The 20,610-nt window shown below is 50.8% G+C and overlaps 1 protein-coding gene across 1 annotated transcript in view; it reads left to right on the plus strand.

The window, feature by feature from the left end:
* Positions 1-20,610, plus strand: part of CHRD (chordin) — a 104,512-nt gene that overhangs the window by 17,284 nt on the left and 66,618 nt on the right. Inside the window, 3 exon segments of the mRNA XM_060242720.1 lie at positions 766-869; positions 5,517-5,579; positions 5,581-5,644. Of these exon segments, the coding sequence (XP_060098703.1) occupies positions 766-869; positions 5,517-5,579; positions 5,581-5,644 (231 nt within the window).

Raw genomic sequence — 20,610 nt, forward strand, 5'->3', positions numbered from 1 at the left:
CTGCCAGCCTGAGTGGACCTTGATGGACTAAGGGTCTGATTCAGTATAAGGCAGCTTCATGCATTCATGCATCCAGAAGCTACAGAAGCTCTGTTCAATCATCTCTGGTTAAAAGTGGTAGACCAGGGGTGGCAAAACTGTGGCTCAGGAGCCACATGTGGCTCTTTTACACATATTGTGTGGCTCTTGAAACCCCCACCACTCCATTGGCAGGCTTGGAGAAGGCATTTGTCTCCTTAAATCACTTCTCCAAGCCAAGCTAGCTGGCATCTTGGAAAATGCATTTAAAGTTGAAGTTGCCTTATTTCCACCCCTCCGTTCCTTCCTTCCTCTCAAACATCTGAAGTTCATGTCTTGTGGCTCTCAAACATCTGCTGTTTATGTCTTGCAGCTCTCAAACATCTGACGTGCATGTCTTTAATCTCTGAAACATCTGATGTTCACGTCTTTCAGCTCTCAAACATCTGATGTTCATGCCTTTCAGCTCTCAAACATCTGATGTTCATGTCTTGGAGCATTCAAACGTCTGAAGTTCATGTCTTGTGGCTTTCAAACATCTGAAGTTCATGTCTTGTGGCTCTCAAACATCTGATGTTCATGTTTTGTGGCTCTCAAACATCTGACATTTATTCTGTGTGGCTCTTACGTTAAGCAAGCTTGGCCACCCCTGTGGTAGATTCTTCCTGAGCCATGAGGGATCTGCTGCTGTTGAGAGGAACTTTCTTATGCTCATGGGAGGCCTGAAAGCTCTTTCCCCTGTTGCAGGTTGCTCATTCGGGGGCAGATTCTACGCGCTGGAGGACACTTGGCATCCGGACCTGGGCGAGCCCTTTGGCGTCATGCATTGTGTGGTGTGCTACTGCGAACCAGTAAGTGAAGCAACGGCCCGGAGGGGTGGGTGGGAAGAGGCGACTGCGGTATTTGAGAGCAATTTTGACTTCTGTGGAGAGATAGATCAAGTTTGTTGGAACTCTGTCTTGGGCAGGGGTGCTCTGTATTCTTGGTATTTGAGGGGTGGGCACAGTAGGAGGGCTTCTAGTGTCCTGACCCCACTGGTGGACCTCCTGATAGCCCCTGTTTTTTTAACCACTGGGTGACACAGATGGGCCATTAGCCTGTTCTAACATGGCTTCAGTTTGGGGTAGTGGTTAAGTGTGCAGGACTCTTATCTGGTAGAACCGGGTTTGATTCCCCACTCCTCACTTGCACCTGCTGGAATGGCCTTGGGTCAGCCATAGCTCTGGCAGAGGTTGTCCTTGAAAGGGCAGCTTTTGGGAGAGCTCTCTCAGCCCCACCCACCTCACAATGTGTCTGTTGTGGGGGAGGAAGGTAAAGGAGATTGTGAGCCACTCTGAGATTCGGAGTGGAGGGCGGGATATAAATCCAATATCTTCCTCTTCGTCCTCCTCCTCTTCTTCTCCTCCTCTTATGTTCTTATGGAAAAAGGAAAGGTCCCCTGTGCAAGCACCAGTAATTTCCGACTCTGGGGTGATGCTGCTTTCACGTTTTCACAGCAGACCTTTTTATGGGGTGGTTTGCCATTGCCTTCCCCAGTCATCTACACTTTCCCCCCAGCAAGCTGAGTACTCATTTTACCGACCTCAGAAGGATGGAAGGCTGAGTCAACCTGGAGCCAGCTACCTGAACCAGCTTCCGCTGGGATCGAACTCAGGTCGTGAGCAGAGGGCTCCCGACTGCAGTACTGCAGCTTTACCACTCTGCGCCACAGGGCTCTTATGTTCTTATGGGAAGCCTGCATTAGTCTGCCTGTAGTGGTAGAAAAGAGCCAGAGTTCTGGAGCACCTGAAAAACACCACAAAAATTTTTGGCAGAGGAGGAGCTATCATGAGTCACTGCTCTGTGGTATCTGAAGAAGTGAGCATGAAAGCTCATGCCCTGCCACAAATTTTGTTAGTCTTTTAGGTGCTCCTGGACTCTTGCTCATGGCTTCTGGGGTGCTTCTCCTGGATCTTGCAAAATGCAGCGCATGAGCTGGAAAATCCAGAGGGAAGCAGAAGGAGCAGAAATCACAATTTCTCTTGCTCAGAGATCTGAGCAAAGGCAAATGGAAAGTGTCAGGGACTCAGGGCTACATGTGAGTAGGTGGAGCCTAGATAAAAGTTGGCCAGGTAGGTAAGAACATGAGAAGTGCCCTGTTAGATCCGATCTGCGATCCATTTAGTCCAGCATCCTGTTTCACACAGTGGCCAACTAGTTCCTCTGGAGGGCTAACAACAGGGCAGAGAGGCCGAGGCCTTCATAAGAACATCAGTAGAGCCCTGCTGGATCAGACCAGTGGTCCATCTAGTCCAGCATCCTGTCTCACACAGTGGCCGACCAGTTCCTCTGGAGGGCCAACAACAGGACAGAGAGGCCGAGGCCTTCATAAGAACATCAGTAGAGCCCTGCTGGATCAGACCAGTGGTCCATCTAGTCCAGCATCCTGTCTCACTCAGTGGCCGACCAGTTCCTCTGGAGGGCCAACAACAGGGCAGAGAGGCTGAGGCCTTCATAAGAACATCAGTAGAGCCCTGCTGGATCAGACCAGTGGTCCCATCTAGTCCAGCATCCTGTCTCACTCAGTGGTCCGACCAGTTCCTCTGGAGGGCCAACAACAGGACAGAGAGGCCGAGGCCTTCACAAGAACATCAGTAGGGCCCTGCTGGATCAGACCAGTGGTCCTTCTAGTCCAGCATCCTGTCTCACTCAGTGGCCGACCAGTTCCTCTGGAGGGCCAACAACAGGGCAGAGAGGCTGAGGCCTTCATAAGAACATCAGTAGAGCCCTGCTGGATCAGACCAGTGGTCCATCTAGTCCAGCATCCTGTCTCACCCAGTGGCCGACCAGTTCCTCTGGAGGGCCAACAACAGGGACAGAGAGGCCGAGGCCTTCACAAGAACATCAGTAGGGCCCTGCTGGATCAGACCAGTGGTCCTTCTAGTCCAGCATCCTGTCTCACTCAGTGGCCGACCAGTTCCTCTGGAGGGCCAACAACAGGGCAGAGAGGCTGAGGCCTTCATAAGAACATCAGTAGAGCCCTGCTGGATCAGACCAGTGGTCCATGTAGTCCAGCATCCTGTTTCACACAGTGGCCTACCAGTTCCTCTAGAGGGCCAACAGCAGGGCAGAGAGGCCGAGGCTTCATAAAAGCCTTCAGAAGAGCATCAGAAGAGCCCTGCTGGATCAGACCTATGGCCCCCCTAGTCCAACATCCTGTCTCACCAGTGGCCTACCAGTTCCTCTGGAGGGCCAACGACAGGGCAGAGAGGCTGAGGCCTTCGTAAGTAGAAGGCCTCGGCCAACAGCAGGACAGAGAGGCAAGGCCTTTATAAAAGCATCAGTAGAGCCCTGCTGGATCAGAGCAGTGGTCTATCTAGTCCAATATCCTGTCTCACCCAGTGGCCGACCAGTTCCTTCTGGAGGGGCCATCAGCTGGGCAGAGAGGCTGAGGCCTTCAGAAGAGCATCAGAAGAGCCCTGCTGGATCAGACCAGTGAGGGTCCATCTAGTCCAGCATCCTGTCTCACATACTGTCCTGCCTCAACCTCACTTTTAACTCTGGTCTGGGATTTGGAACAAGTGGGATGGGTACAACTCAAAGGTGGGTGGAGGGGGAAGGATTTCCCAGACCAGTGGAATACCAGGTGGAGAAGAAGCACAGCCCACAGAGCTGGGAATGGTGCCAAGATTCCAAGGGCAAGGTGGAGCGATGTACTTTTCTTTGGCAGGGGATGGGATTGGGGGGATGGGGGTGGGGGGTTGCTCTGCAAACAGCAGAGCTGAGCAACAGAGTCCCAAAAGCTGGGGCTGGTGGTGGTGGGGGCTCAGCATTTCTTGGAGAGAAATCCAAACTGTGCATCGCGTTGTATATCCTGCCCTGCAAAAGCCTACGTTCCTGACCCATATTTTTTATACAAACAAAGTCCTTTTTTTACTTGCACATCCTTAACTTGCAAAATGTAGCCTTGTCCTGCAAAGGAGGGGGAGGGGCTGTGGCATGGCAGTGTTCCGCCCCCTGATCGATGGCACCCCCTGGGAAAAAATGCTGTCAGTCTCCAAGGTGCTGCAAGGCTTCTGCTTCAATCTGCACCTGACTTACTGCTGGTCAGACCAGATTTTCTGGGGCACAGCTCACTCCCTTTCAGGCCCCAACTAAGCTACTGTCAGGATGAATCAGGGGTCGTTCTATAGAACAATAGGTGGCGGAGCTCATTCGCATAACTCATGAGCATATGCTGCCCCCTCCCACCAGCCAAAAGCAACCCAACACAAGAAAGGAGAGCCCTGGGCAAGCGAGGCTGCTTGGGCTGGCTAGAGATCCAGCCAGCCCAAGCAGGCCTCGCTCACCTGTGGCTCTCCTGCACCACCCCCCCAGTCAAAAGGCCAGCAAACCACCCGCCACCCAAAATCACATAAGAAGTGGAGAAAGGGTGGCGTGGGCTTCTCCAGGGGTTAATGAGGGCTGCTGGGGGTGTGGCAAAGCTCCTGGTGGCTGGCTGGCTGCCCAGTCTCCTAATCCAGGGATTGTTATGCAGCTGCACCTACCATTCAATGGACAAGGTAGGTGGGGAGGAAGAGGGGGAACCCTCAGAAAAGTTCAGGAGCTGTGCGCCTGTGAGCTCCTGCTGAAACTGAGGCCTGACGATGATGATGTTAGTCTCTAAGTCAGGGATCCCCAATGGGGTGCCCATGGACACCCTGGCACCTGTCAGCACTCTTCCTGGCGCTTGCCAAGAGTTTTTAGAAAGTTGGGTGGGGCCAGGTGAGACTTTTGCCCAATAAGGCTTCTGATTGGCTGTGCCAGATCCAGGTCGGCAGGCAAATAGATGGGGGAAGAGGAGGAAAGAAAGCAACTTTAAATGCATTCTCCAAGCCACTGGCTGACTTGGTTTGAAGAAGTGATTTAAAAAGAGAAATGCCTTTACCAAGCAGCCAAGGGAGCGGTTGGGGCTTCGAGAGCCACAGCTTGAACACCCCAGCTTATATCTTTGACATCTTTTTTGCTCGTAAGGTGCTACCGAGTTTGAATCTTGCCCTTCTGTCCTCTGGGGGTCTGACAAAAGGGGCTTTCAATCTCCAAAGCTTATACCCTGAAGATTCTGTTGGTCTCTACAGAGCCTCTGGGCTCAAATCTGGTTCTTGTACTGTAGACTAACACTGCTACCCAGTTGAGTCCATCTTTGTTTCAAAAAGGGACTCTTCTTTGAACTCTACAGTCGACATCTGGGTGTCCTTTGCAGCTTCCGTGGTGCCTGGCATGGATGTGAAAACTCCATAGACAAAGTCAGGGCTTTTTTTTTTTTTTGTAGCAAGAACTCCTCTGCATATTAGGCCACACCCCCTGATGTAGCCAATCCTCCTGGAGCTTACAGCAGGCCCTGCACAAAGAGGACTGGCTACATCAGAGGGGTGTGGCCCTAATATGCAAAGGAGCTCCTGCTTCCCGAAAAAGGCCCTGGACAAAGTAATAGAAGCTCTTTGCCCTCAGAGGCCACAGTTCTTCCTTTCTCTTCCCAGCAGAAGAATCGCCGTGGGAAGCCGACCGGCAAAGTCAGCTGCAAGAATATTAAGCACGACTGCCCCCACCCCTCATTGTGTAGATTCCGTCCTGCTGCCGGGACACTGCTGCCGAACTTGCCCCAAAGGTAAGGAGCCTGGCGGTGGGGAGTGCCCCCAGTCCTGGTCAGGTTGCCAACTCTGGGTTGGGAAATTCCTGGAGATTTTGGGGGGTGGAGCCTGGGGAGGTTGGAGGAGGGCAGGGGCCTCAGCAGAGTATATGGCCATAGAGACCAACTTCCAAGGCAGCCATTTTCCTCCAGGGGAGCTGATCTCTGACGTCTGGAGCTGGGGTCGTTTGGTAGAAAAATAGGTGGTGGAGCTCATTAGCGTAATTCATTAACATATGCCGCCGCCCCCACCAGCCAAAAGCAACCTGATGCAAGAAAGGAGAGCAAGCGAGGCCTGCTTCGGCTGGCTAGAGATCCTGTCAGCCCAAGCAGGCTTCACTCACCTGGGGCTCTCCTTGGCTGCCCCCCCTCCACAGTCAAAAGGCCAGGAAGCCACCTGCTGCCCCAAATCCCATAAGAAGTGGAGAAAGGGTGGTGCAGGCTTCTCCAGGTGGTTAATGAGGGCTGCTGGGGGCGTGGCAAAGCTCCTGGTGGCTGGCTGGCTGCCTGCTCTCCTAATCCAGGGATTGTTATGCTGCTGCACCTCCTATTCAATGGACAAGGGAGGAAGAGGGGAAACCCTCAGAAAGGTTCAGGAGCTCTGCTCCCAGGCCCAGCACTACACTTTCCAGCGCCCCAGGCCGGATGCCGCTCCTCCGCCCCCTCATGCTCCCCTGACGTTGCAAAGACCCGCCAGAGCCTCGAGAGGCCTTTGCAAAGTCCCGATGGCAGCGGGCGTGCCCAGAGCGCGCTCGCTTCCCTTCCCGCCTCTGCGGAGGCTGCCTGAGTCTCGGGAAGCCTCTGCAAAGTCCCGACCATAGCAGAGCGTGGGGAGAGGGGGCGCCTCATGGTGCCCCTAGGCCATGTGGTGCCTGAGGTGGCCGCCTACTTGGCCTACTCCCACGCGCTGGCCCCGTCCACTCCTGTGAGGTCTGGTCTGGAGACCAATTGTAATTCCAGGAGCTCTCCAGCCACCCTTGAAGGTTGCAACATATTTGAGTGTTCAGAGCACAGCAAACTCTCAAGTGCACAAGCAGAAAAATGCGAGTTGGCTGTGCTCTGAAGCCATGCTCCCTCTAAGCTGTGGAGTCTTGTGAGCAAAGAGAGAGCCAGTTTGGTGTGGTGGTTAAGTGCGCGGACTCTTATCTGGGAGAACCGGGTTTGATTCCCCACTCCTCCACTTGCACCTGCTGGGATGGCCTTGGGTCAGCCAAAGCTCTAGCAGAGTTGGCCTTGAAAGGGCAGCTTCTGGAAGAGCTCGCTCAGCCCCACCCACCTCACAGGGTGTTTGTTGTGGGGGGGAAGGTAGAGGAGATGGCGACGGCTCTGAGACTCTGAGATTTAGAGTATAGGGCGGGATATAAATCCAAAATGTTCTTCTTCAAAAATTCTACTTTGTGAGCTACTGGCATTAAAGTTATGAGTAAGCAATTTGGCTACTGCATACATTAGTTTGCTCTGAGGCCATTTCCCCTGAGCTAAGGCCAAAATGTGTGTGCCGGAGGCTACAAAACTGTGATACTGCCCACACTTGCTCAGCTTAGAGGGGGCAGTGCTCTGCAGTGTCCTTGCTATGTTCTAATCGTGTAATTGGAAAACTGATAAAGCAAAAGTGAAATGAGGAGATTTGAGTACTGCCTCGTGACACCAAGAATTATTTGCGCGGAACTGCGCACATAAAATATTTTGTGCTAAGCCGCACATTTGGAGGACTGAGTTTTACTACAGCTGGAATTTTGAAGATGTGTCTTTGATGGACTTTATTCTTTGGAACGTACCGGACTGTTTTTTCACAAAATAGGTTTCTGACTCATCACTAACATTCCTGTACTGCGTATTCTTGTAATTATCTTGGATTTAGTTTGGAAACATTTTACTGTCTTTAATAAGAAGCGTTCGATATCTTCAACTCTTTAGAGTTGTTTGGAGGCTGGTTTGCTGCGGAAACCTGTGGTTCTCTCTTTCCCACCGGGAGGCTGGCACCCCTACCGCGTTTCCCCCACTTGCCCCCTTTCCAACTTTAGTGATCCAATGTTCCCTCTAAGGTACAGTGTCTTGTGAGCAAAAATTCTACTTTCTGAGCTACTGGCATTAAAGCTGTGAGTTACGGCCTCAATTAGTGTGCTCTGGGGTCATCTTTCCTGAGCTAAGACTGAAATGTGTGAGTCAGAGGCTAAAAATCTGGGGGCCAGCTCATGCTAACTCAGCTTAGAGGGAACACTGGCGCCGACCCACACACAAGTCTGTTGTGATCCTGTTCTCTGGGGGAGCGGCTGTGTTCGTTGCCATGAAAGAGCAATTGTCTTACGCTGTCTTGCGACTTTTTTCAGGAACTGTCTTGCATACGGCTGTTATCTCTTCCTTTCCTTTCTTCCCATGCCTTGCACCTGCCATGTTATGACTATGGTCTGGCTTAGTAACAATATGTATCAAGAACTGCAACCTTGGATTGTGAGATCGTGGGATCCATCAATCCAAAGAACGCTTGGGAAGATATCTGAGTAAGGTCGGGAGGGGGGGAGTGACCATTGCTTGCTATGCATTTGCTAGACCTGTATTATCGTTGGAATTCTCTGTATGACACTGGATCTGATTCATCCAAGTAGGCAACCGTGTTGGTTTGAAGTAGTAGAAGAAAATAGGAGTCATTTGCACCTTTAAGAACAACTGGAGAGCCAGTTTGGTGTAGTGGTTAAGTGTGTGGACTCTGATCTGGGAGAACCGGGTTTGTTTCCCAATTCTTCCCTTGCACCTGCTAGCATGGCCTTGGGTCAGCCATAGCTCTGGCAGAGGTTATCCTTGAAAGGGCAGCTGCTGTGAGAGCCCTCTCCAGCCCCACCCACCTCACAGGGTGTCTGTTGTGGGGGAGGAAGGTAATGGAGATTGTGAGCCGCTCTGAGACTCTTTGGAGTGGAGGGCAGGATATAAATCCAATATCTTCATCTACCTCACAGGGTGTCTGTTGTGGGGGGGAGGAAGGGAAAGGAGATTGTGAGGCCGCTCTGAGACTCTTCGGAGTGGAGGGTGGGATATAAATCCAATATCTTCATCTACCTCACAGGGTGTCTGTTGTGGGGGAGGAAGGTAAAGGAGATTGTGAGCCGCTCTGAGACTCTTCAGAGTGGAGGGCGGGATATAAATCCAATATCTTCTTCTTATTATTCAGAACGTCAGCTTTTGGGTGCTCTAAGCACACTTCATCAGACGAGGAATCCGACACAGTGAGCAGAGCCGCACATAGCTGGTAGGCAGTGGCTCAGAATGCAAAATGATACAGATTTAAGATCCAATGAAAGAATAGTAAAATTATCTGGCAGGCAGGGGTTTAGAATGTAAAATGGTACAAATGTGAGATCCAATGACGGAGCAGTACAATTGAGCAAACCTTTGATCTGAGTAGCATGAGCGTGCGAAAGCAACATTGGATCTTAAATCTGTGCCATTTTGCATTCCGAGCCACCACCTACCAGCTATGTGCGGCTCTGCTCCCTGTGCCGGATACCTTGTCTGATGAAGTGTGCTTAAGAGCACGTGAAAAGCGTGCGTTCTGAATAAAACTGAGTTGGCCTTAAAGGTGCAATCGACTCCTATTTTGTTCTACTAGATCTGACTCCGACCGTCTGTCTGAGAGGACCTGCCCTGGGATTCTGAATAAATGGAACTTATTGATTAATCAAAGCCTGTTTATTGAGTACTCAGGGGGGGACCTGACATAGAGTCAGATGGGGCAATGCCTCATCTCTGTGCGCACAAATGCCTCCCGGGTTCAGACGGCGGACAGAAGGGAGGGATACCCGAAGAGCAGACACATGTTGCTGGTTTGTTTCTTCGGCGTGTTGGTTTTGTGCAGTGGACGGTGTCGGCTTCCTCTGCACGGCTGCCCTGTATAGTCTGTTTCCTCGGCTGTTTGGGTCTGTTGCGGCAAGCGGGGATTAGAAGTGGGCCATCTGTGGTGCCCCTTGAACACACCTGCTGTGTTGTGATCTCAGAGGCTAAGTGGGGCCGATCCTGGCTCGGGCTAGAGTGGGAAACTGCCGTGGGATGCCAGAGGATGTAGGGAGTAGGTGCACTCCAATAAAGTTGAGCTTTAGTTTAGGAGAGTCCTGGGTTCAAATTCTGGGCAACTGTAGCCAAGGAGGCTTTGGAGGGAAGGGCCATCTCCTTCATAGCCTTTTGAACATATGAACATATATATGAACATATGAAGCTGCCTTATACTGAACCAGACCCTTGGTCCATCAAAGTCAGTATTGTCTTCTCAGACTGGCAGCGGCTCTCCAGGGTCTCAAGCTGAGGTTTTTCACACCTATTTGCCTGGACCCTTTTAGTTGGAGATGCCAGGGATTGAACCTGGGACCTTCTGCTTCCCAAGCAGATGCTCTACCACTGAGCCACCGTCCCTCCCCTTTTCTGCAGGAATCTCTGTGGCCAAGGTTGGCTGTGACCTAGGATGTTGCCAGCCCCCAGGTAGGAAACCCAGGAGTTCCACAGAACAAAGTCAAAAATGCCAACAATCCAAACAGTGGAAAAATTAACAAAATAGACTAAGAGCGCTAAACTGTTGAAAACTCACTTTCTATATTTCACAGCAATTGAAGCCCCGTGGCGCAGAGGGGTAAAGCTGTACTGTAGTCTGAAACCTCTGCTCACGACCTGAGTTCGATCCCAGCGGAAGCTGGGTTTCAGGTAGTCGGCTCAGGTTGACTCAGCCTTCCATCCTTTCGAGGTCGGTAAAATGAGTCCCCAGCTTGCTGGGGGGAAAGTGTAGATGACTGGGGAAGGCAATGGCAAACCACCCCGTAAAAAGTCTGCCGTGAAAACGTTGTGAAAGCAACGTCACCCTAGAGTCGAAACGACTGGTGCTTGCGCAGGGGACTACCTTTACCTTTTTATATTATTATCAGTGATGCTTAAAATCATAGAGTTGGAAGGGACCCTCCAGGGTCATCTAGTCCAACCCCCTGCACAATGCAGGAACTTCACAAATAACTCCCCCTAAGTTCACAGGATCAGCATTGCTGTCAGATGGCCATCTAGTCTCTGTTTAAGGAAGGAGAGCCTACCATGTCCCGAGGAAGCCTGTTCCACTGAGAAACCGCTCTAACGGTCAGGAAGTTCATCCTGGTGTTTAGTTGAAAACTCTTCTGATTTAATTTCAACCTGTTTGTCCAGGTCCTACCTTCTGGAAACTTCATGAAGTCTTTCAATAATGGACTTTGAATTTTTTGAATGAACTTTGAATTTGACTTGGCTTATGCGCTTTAGCATTGAAATATAGATTTTGTGCCTTAATAACATCATAGATTGTACTTAATTTGCTGATGCTTAATTTGTTGATGCTTAATTTGTTGATGCTTAATTTGTTGATCACTTAATTTGTTGATGCTATTGATCCTCAGTGTATATAGGAAGTGACTTTTCAACGGTTCAGTGTCATTAGTATATTTCGTTAATTTTTCCACAGTTTGGATTGTTGGTCTTTTTAGTGGGCCCTGGAGATCCAAGTGGGCCCTGGAGATCCCCCAGATTTACAACTGATCTCCAGTTGATAGAGATCAGTCCCCCCGAAGAAATGGCAGTTTGGTATAGTGGTTAAGTGCACAGAGAACTGGGTTTGATTCCCCACTCCTCCACTTGCAGCAGTTGGAACGGTCTTGGGTCAGCCATACCTCTCGTAGACCTGTCCTTGAAAGGGCAGGTTCTGTCAGAGCTCTCTCAGCCCCACCTACCTCACGGGGTGTCTGTTGCGGGAGAGGAAGGTAAAGGAGATTGTGAGCCACTCTGAGACTCTGAGCTTTAGAGTGAAGGGCAGGATATAAATCCAATATCATCATCATCAGCTTTGGCAGGTGGACTGTGTGGCATCATACCCAGGTACCCCGCCCTTCCTAGGCTCCGCCTCCAAGTCTCCAGGTATTTCCCAGCCCAGAGCTTGTAACTCTGAATGCTAAAGGGAACTCTGTTGTCATCCATCCAGGGCTTTTTTGTAGCAGGAACTCCTTTGCATATTAGGCCACGCCCCCCTGATGTTGCCAATCCACCTGGAACTTACAGGGCTCTTAGTACAGGGCCTACTGTAAGCTCTTAGAGTAAACTATGTGAGAGCTGTTGCCTAAGCACGGGCTCCGGAAAAAATACAGGCGGCCAGTGGAAGTGGCGTATGAATCTTGAAGGGCTGTCATCTAGAGGATGGTGTGGAATTGTTTTCTGTGGCCCTGGAAGATAGGACCAGAACCAATGGATTGAAATTGAATCAAAAGAGTTTCCGGCTCAACATTAGGAAGAACTTCCTGACCGTTAGAGCGATTCCTCAGTGGAACAGGCTTTCTCGGGAGGTGGTGGGCTCTCCTTCCTTGGAAGTTTTAAAACAGAGGCTAGATGGCCATCTGACAGCAATGAGGATTCTGTGAATTTAGGGGGAGGTGGTTGTGAGTTTCCTGCATTGTGCAGGGGGTTGGACTAGATGGCCCTGGAGATCCCTTCCAACGCTATGATTCTATGAAACACGGAAGGAGCCTTGGCCCCGTGTCGCCGTACCTGTGGGATTGGGGACTTCTACCCTCACTACGCTTGACTAAATGGTACACTTGCGTCTACCAAGAAACAGGATATTTTTAGACAGCAAAATATTGTACCTGTATAGCATTGCATATTGATCTGGAACGATTATGTATGTTGAGCTCAGGGAAGAGCCACTGTCTTTTGGTTGAAAGTGGTGTTTGGGATGTTCCAATGAACTGAAAGCATAACAAGAGCGGTTGCATTTGTTCTTGCTTTGTCAATTACACAGTGTTTTCCTCGTTTTGCCTCACCCACCTGGTAGGGTTGCCAAGTCCAATTCAAGAAATATCTGGGGACTTTGGGGGTGGAGCCAGAAGACTTTGGGGGTGGAGCCAGGAGACATTAGCGGTGGAGCCAAGATCAAGGCTGTGACAAGCATAATTGAACTCCAAAGGGAGTCCTGGCCATCACATTTAAAGGGACGGCACACCTTTTCAATTCCTTCCTTCCATAGGAAATAATGAAGGATAGGGGCACCTTCTTTTGGGGCTCATAGAATTGGACCCTGTGGTCTAAACTTTTTGAAACTTGGGGGGTATTTTGGGAAGAGGCACTAGATGCTATACTGAGAATTTGGTGCCTCTACCCCAAAAAACAGCCCCCGCAGAGCCCCAGATACCTGCAGATCAATTCTCCACGATTTTCTATGGGAATAAATCTCCATAGGGAATAATAGAGTTCCCAGCAGATATTTCCCTCCCCTCTCCCCACTTTCTGACGACCCTGAAGCGGGGGAGGGTCCCCAAACCGGGGGATCCCCTGCCCCCACCTGGGGATTGGCAACCCTACCACCTGGGGATTGGCAACTCCACGGGATCTCCAGCCATCAGCAGGCAGCCTCGGGCCCCACCTGGAGGGTGGCAGTTCTGCAGCTTGTAGAGGGCAAGCATGCTCTTAGATCCTTCCACACAGCTGTGCAGGATCTTGGGGGGGGGGGGGGAGACCCCTCCCCGTTTCCATGGGGAGCAGGACCATCTCACAAGCAGCGGAGGGCCGGCCGCAAACCACCCCGACTCCGGTGGTTGCCTGGCCTCCCTCTCTGCCGGCCCTCATCCTCCCTGTTGTTCCCGCGTTCCTAAGTGATTTTTGCACAAACACAATTAACTTTGTCCCGCGAAGGATTACATAAGAGCTGTTGTGCAGTAAATCTTTCCCAAGGAGACGGATCCCTGCCAAAACCACTTCCCAGCTGGGCTGGCTGAGCCTGACACCGGCGAAGGTGGAACGCTTGGAGTCCGGCCAGGGCTGTCCCGTAGAATTCGGTGGGGCTCCAGACGACGCGTTGAGATGAGTTATTTTGTCGGTCAGGTTGAGGGAGGGAGGGTGGATCGGAGAATCCCACATTCCGGGATCTTTCCCCAGCGAGTCGCAGAACGGGTGGTGTCCTTACTGTTCTTATTTGATTATGTAAAGGCAGGGCTTTCTTGTTTTGTAGCAGGAACTCCTTTGCCTATTAGGCCACACCCCCTCTTATGTAGCCAATCCTCCAAGAGCTTACAGGACTCTTCGTACAGGGCCTACTGGAAGCTCCAGGAGGATTGGCTGCATCAGGGGGGTGCGGCCTAATATGCAAAGGAGGTCCTGCTAGAATTCCTTACAGGGCTCTTCGTACAGGGCCTACTGGAAGCTCCAGGAGGCTTGGCTACATTGGTGGGGGGGGGTGGCCTAATATTCAAAGGAGTTCCTGCTACGAAAAAAGGCCCTGTTTATAGGACAGAATTTTAGTTCAGTGGCACATTAAGACCAACAAAGTTTAATTCTGGATATAAGCTTTGGTGTGCCTTACTGAAACTCAAAGCGGATTACATAGTGTAAGCCAGGGATCTCCAATGTGGGGGTTTTTTTGTTGCTGGGACTACTTTGCACATTAGGCCACACCCTCTGATGTAGCCAATCCTCTTGGAGCTTACAGGGCTCTTCTTACAGGGCCTACTGTAAGCTCTTGGAGGATTGGCTACATCAGGGTTATGTGGCCTAATATGCAAAGGAGTTCCTGCTACAAAAAAAAGCCCTGATGGTGCCCATGGGTGACACTTTCTTGGGCTCCTGCCAAGTGTTTTTAGAAAGTGGGCGGGGCTTTTGCCCATCATGGCTTCTGACTGGCAACTGGATATTTTGATAGGCTGTACAGATTTTCAAAAATGTCGATCTGGCAGCAGCTGCTGTCACAGCTCAAGGATTTTCTTCACCATGAAAGTGAGCAGTAGACACCGCTGTCTGGTAGGCTCCATCTCCCGCAATAGGCATTGTCTGACAGCCATTCTGCGGCTGCGCCCACCACGCTGCGTCAGTATGCCAGTTTGGTGTAGTGGATAAGTGTGCGGACTCTTACCTGGGAGAACCAGATTTGATTCCCCACTCTTCCACTCGCAGCTGCTGGAATGGCCTTGGGTCAGCCATAGCTCTCGCAGGAGTTGTCCTTGAAAGGGCAGCTTCTGTCAGAGCTCTCTCAGCCCCAGGGTGTCTGTTGCGGTGGAAGGAGATTGTAAGCCACTCTGATTCAGAGAGAAGGCTGGGGTATAAATCTGCCATCTTCTTCTTCTGAGCCAGTTTGGTCTCGTAGTTATGGTAAGTGTGCAGACTCTTACCTGGGAAAACCGGGTTTGATTCCCCACTCCTCCACTTGCAGCTGCTGGAATGGCCTTGGGTCAGCCATAGTTCTTGCAGAGTTGTCCTTGAAAGGGCAGCTGCTGTAAGAGCTTTCTCAGCCCCGCCCACCTCACAGGGTGTCTGTTGTGGGGGAGGAAGGTAAAGGAGACTGTGAGCCGCTCTGAGATTCGGTGTGAAGGGCGGGAAATAAATTCAGTATCATCATCATCTTCATCTTAGATGCCAAGGTCTTTCCTGATCTTGCCTTCTAGCACAGGTATTCAGAGGTATACTTTAGTTCCCATGGACCTGTCTGCTGTGGATCGATCTAATCCCCTCTTAGAACCATCTGTCTTTGTGGCCAGTGAATTCCACAATCCAGATGAAAGATATGGGGCAGAACAGTGACTAGTAAAGACCAGTGGGGTCAAGCGACTAGAGCATCTAATGAGGACCCCAGAGCCTCAGGTTCAAATCCCAGCTCGTCTGTGATCTTGGGACAGTTACACTTTTTCGGCTTTATCTACCTTGCAGGATTGGGTTGTTTTTTTGTTTTTTAAAAAAACTGATTTAAAACAATTCTAGGCCACTTTTCCACTCAAATAGGTTCCCCGAGTGGGTTTGTGAGGAAGAGTGAGATAACAACATGCTAGGTAGAATCTAGGCCCAGTGAGGAGATATTTGTTTAATTTTATTCACTTAGTTTATATCCCACCTTTCACCCCAGAGGAGACTGAAAGAGGCCGTATACACCGTTCTTCTCTCCTCCATTTTATCCTGACAACAGCCCTGCGAGGTAGGTCTGCCCAAGGTCACCTGACGAGCTTCCACAACAGAGCAGAGATCTGAACTCGGGTCTCCCAGATCTTAAGCCAGCAGTCTCATCATAACACGGCACCAACTTGATTGGATTACCCTCACGTTGACTTTACCAATGTCAAATTCAAGTGGAATTTTTCTTTGATTGCAGGGAAGAAAATCTCAGCAAAACAATAGTTGTCCTCAGGCTTTTTTGTAGCAGGAACTCCTTTGCATATCAGGTCACCAGTGCTCCCTCTAAGCTGAGTTAGCGTGAGCCAGCTCACAGATTTTTAGCCTCCAGTTCACACATTGTTGTCTTAGCTCAGGGGAGAGGGCCCCTGAGCGCACTAATTGTCGCAGTAGCTCACAACTTTAATACCAGTAGCTCACAAAGTAGAATTTTTGCTCACAAGACTCTGCAGCTTAGAGAGAACATTATAGGTCACCCCCCACCCCGATGTAGCCAATCCTCAAAGAGCTTACAGGGCTCTTCTTACAGGGCTTCCTGTAAGCTCCAGGAGGATTGGCTACATCGGGGGGGTGGGGGGGGTAGCCTAATATAGAAAGGAGTTCCTGCTACAAAAAAAGCCCTGGACTTGTCTTCGCTAGGACTGTCCTGGGATGGGGGGAGAGGGGAGTCTGGGCTCTAGTGTCCCGCTTTGCTAAAAAAAAATTGGCCTGCTTTACTAAAAAGCTGACGAAATGCCCTACAAATGCCCGCTGTCTTAATTTCTAGGTTGGTCTGTAGCAGAACAGCTAGATTGAACCTAGTAGCTCTGTAGACACCTACAAAGCAAACAGTTTTTTTCCTCCCTCTTCCAAAAGGCTAGAACTTGAGGGCATCCAAAGAAGCTCCTGGGCAGTAGGTTCAGGGAAGAGACAAGGAAAGACTGCTTTACATAGAGAGTGATGGAATTATGGAATTCGCTGCCAGAGGACATAGCGATGGCTGCGGGAATGAACAGATTGAAAAAGGGATCACATTGATTTATGGAGGATAAGTCTGGCTACTAGCTATGGTGGCTTTGGGGAACCTCTGCATTCAGAGGCACTAAGCCTCTGAATCCCAGAGCCAGGAGGCAACATCAGGGGAAGGCCTCGGCCTCTGTGCCCTGTTGTTGGCCCTCCAGAGGAACTGGTTGGCCACTGTGTGAGACAGGGTGCTGGACTAGATAAACCACTGGTCTGATCCAGCAGGGCTCTTCTGATGTTCTTCTGAAGGCCTCAGCCTCTCTGCCCTGTTGTTGGCCCTCCAGAGGAACTGGTTGGCCACTGTGTGAGACAGGAGGCTGAGCTAGATGGACCACTGGTCTGATTCCGCAGGGCTCTTCAGATGTTTTTATGAAGATCTCGGCCTCTGTGCCCTGTTGTTGGCCCTCCAGAGGAACTGGCTGGCCACTGTGTGAGACAGGATGCTGGACTAGAAGGACCACTGGTCTGATCCAGCAGGGCTCTTCTGATGTTCTTATGAAGGCCTTGGCCTCTCTGCCCTGTTGTTGGCCCTCCAGAGGAACTGGTTGGCCACTGTGTGAGACAGGATGCTGGACTAGAAGGACCACTGGTCTGATCCAGCAGGGCTCTTCTGATGTTCTTATGAAGGCCTCGGCCTCTCTGCCCTGTTGTTGGCCCCCCAGAGGAACTGGTTGGCCACTGTGTGAGACAGGATGCTGGACTAGATGGACCACTGGTCTGATCCAGCAGGGCTCTTCTGATGTTCTTATGAAGGCCTCGGCCTCTCTGCCCTGTTGTTGGCCCCCCAGAGGAACTGGTTGGCCACTGTGTGAGACAGGATGCTGGACTAGATGGACCACTGGTCTGATCCAGCAGGGCTCTTCTGATGTTCTTATGAAGGCCTCGGCCTCTCTGCCCTGTTGTTGGCCCCCCAGAGGAACTGGTTGGCCACTGTGTGAGACAGGATGCTGAGCTAGATGGACCACTGGTCTGATTCCGCAGGGCTCTTCAGATGTTTTTATGAAGATCTCGGCCTCTGTGCCCTGTTGTTGGCCCTCCAGAGGAACTGGCTGGCCACTGTGTGAGACAGGATGCTGGACTAGATGGACCACTGGTCTGATCCAGCAGGGCTCTTCTGATGTTCTTATGAAGGCCTTGGCCTCTCTGCCCTGTTGTTGGCCCTCCAGAGGAACTGGTTGGCCACTGTGTGAGACAGGATGCTGGGCTAGATGGACCACAGGTCTGATCCAGCAGGGCTCTTCTGATGTTCTTATGAAGGCCTTGAACTCTCTGCCCTGTTATTGGCCCTCCAGAGGGACTGGTTGGCCACTGTGTGAGACAAGATGCTGGACTGGATGGACCAGTGGTCTGATCCAGCAGGGCTCTTCTGATGTTCTTATGAAGGCCTTGAACTCTCTGCCCTGTTATTGGCCCTCCAGAGGAACTGGTTGGCCACTGTGTGAATCAGGATGCTGGACTAGATGGACCACTGGTCTGATCCAGCAGGGCTCTTCTTACGTTCTTAAGCTTTTCAGAATATGAGCTTGTGAGAATCAGAGCTCCCTTCAGTAGCTGACAAAGAGAGTTTTTTGGAGAGTATGCCCCAAAAAACGACTCTCCAGAAACACCCAGAAAATACATTTGGAGATCATCAGTCATTGCATGTGGATGTCATAAATTTTCACGTTGCTGTCACAAGGCATCTTGCTCCCAACTGAGCACTGGCGTATTCAGAATTAAGAAAAATTCCACATACACTAGTAATGCGGCGAGATCAGTTTCCAAGTCTTTCGCCAGGGACGTTTGGCAAGGGAACCTCGATATTCGCTACATGCAGAAGTCCAAATTAGAAACGACAAGAGCAGCCATTTCCTCCTCTGCCTCACTCACATTCAGAACAGGTGATGGGTGAGGACTTCACTTGAGCGTGAAAAAGGATGCAGAGAAGTGAGGGGAGCCAAACCCTGCCCTCTTGGGCCTCCTGTCCCCACACCCTTTCACTCCAGGCTCTTTTCTTTTCAGCTGAGCTTCCCACTTCATGCACTTGAACTGGTAGAAAGGATCAGAGAATCATAGAGTTGGAAGGGACCTCCCCAGGGTCATCTAGTCTAACCCCCTGCACAATGCAGGAAATTCACAAGTACTTCCTTCTAAGTTAACAGGATCAGCATTGCTGTCAGATGGCCATCTAGCCTTTGTTTAAAACCTACAAGGAAGGAGAGCCCCACCCCCCTATACTCCCTCTAAGCTGTAGAGTCTTGTGAGCAAAAAATTCTACTTCATGAGCTACTGGCATTGAAGTTGTGAGCTACTGCATAAATTAGTTGGCTCTGGGGCTATTTTTCCTGAGCTAAGACAAAAATGTGTGAGCCAGAGGCTGCAGAGCTACTGCAGCCTCACGAAAGGCCTCCCAGCACACGCAGCCTCCAAAGGCCACGGAAATAGACAGAGAGGTCGCTGGGAGTGTTTTCTTAGAGGCCATGGCTGCCGCCTGGGAAGTGCTAGCCAGAGGCTGTTGCTAGACAACCCAGGCTGCTTTTGTCAGTAGAGGGAGAGGCCTCACGTGAATAGAATGGCATAGAGTCCACCCTCCAAAGCAGCTGTTTTCTTCAGGATGGGGAGAGAGATCTGTTGTCTGGAGTTCAGTTGTGATCTCAGGAGATCTTCAGGCTCCACCTGGGGGTTGGCTACCCTACGCCTGGCTGCTTACTGCTGTTCAGCAGGGGCCCCCCTATGGCAGCCGATGTGGCATAGGAGTTAGGGCTTCAGAGTGGGGTCTGCCAGACCCACGCTCTTGCTGTGGAAGCTGACTGGGTGATTTTGGACCAGTCACAGACTTCCAGCCTAACCTGCCTCACAGGGTTGTTGTTCAGACCAAAGGGGGAAGAGAGGAGAATGACGTAAGCTGCTTTGGTTCCTCTTCCCCCCACCCCCTGTGAAGAAGGACTGTTCTTTTCTTAAGTAGAGGCTGCAGGGAGGGGGGAAGGCAATGAAAAGCCGCTGAAGTCAGAGGGGCAGATAAAGGGAAGGAGATGAAGTTGCCAACTCCAGGTTAGGCAATTCCTAGAGATTTAATGCGTGTGGCCTGGAGAGGGTGGGGCTTGAGAAAGGATGGGACCCGGGGAGCCACTGTTGCCAATCTCCAGGGGAGGGCTGGAGATCACTCAGAATTACAACTGCTCTCCACATGGCAGAGATCAGCCCCCTTGAGGGGGGAGTGAATGCCTTCACTTGGGTGGGTGGGAACACAGCAAGGGCCAGAGCCTCTCTCTAGAGTCCATTGTATTTTTCTTCACAAACAGCCTTATTACTAGTTTACATTTCTATGCTACCTTTCCGCCGAAACAGGGTCCCCAAGGTGACGAACGTCAAACACGTCGACATTAACAGCATTTAACATAAAAGTATCTACGCAATAATAGAATTATTCAAGAGCCACTGTGGCATAGTAGTTAACAGCGTCAGCGTCGGTCTTGAAGACCCGGGTTCGAATCCCCCTCCGTGCCATGGGATCTTGCTGGGTGACACGCTGCCAGACTAGCCTACTCACAGGGTTGTTGTGAGGATAAAAAAGAAAAGAAGGGAATGACATAAGCCACCTTGGGGAGAAAGGGAGGGTACAAATAAATAAACAATGGAACAGTAATTCAGTAAAACGTATGAACGTATGAAGCTGCCTTATCCTGAATCAGACCCTCGGTCCATCAAAGTCAGTCTTGTCTACTCAGACTGGCAGCGGCTCTCCAGGGTCTCCAGCTGAGGTTTTTCACGCCTATTTGCCTGGACCCTTTTTGAGTGGAGATGCCGGGGATTGAACCTGGAACCTTCTGCTTCCCAAGCAGATGCTCTGCCACTGAGCCACCGTCCCTCACACCGTGTGTTTGTGAAAACAACACAAAAAATAGGGAGGAAGTCTGAAGCAGTTACTAGGGCAGTGCCAAGAACAAAAAAATGTTCACCTACCGGCGGGAGACAACAATAGAGGGAGGGAGCAGAGTTTGGGGTTTTTTTGTAGCAGGAACTCCTTTGCACTTCAGACACAC

Source organism: Heteronotia binoei, chromosome 6 (assembly GCF_032191835.1).
Source record: "Heteronotia binoei isolate CCM8104 ecotype False Entrance Well chromosome 6, APGP_CSIRO_Hbin_v1, whole genome shotgun sequence".
NCBI lineage: Eukaryota > Metazoa > Chordata > Lepidosauria > Squamata > Gekkonidae > Heteronotia > Heteronotia binoei.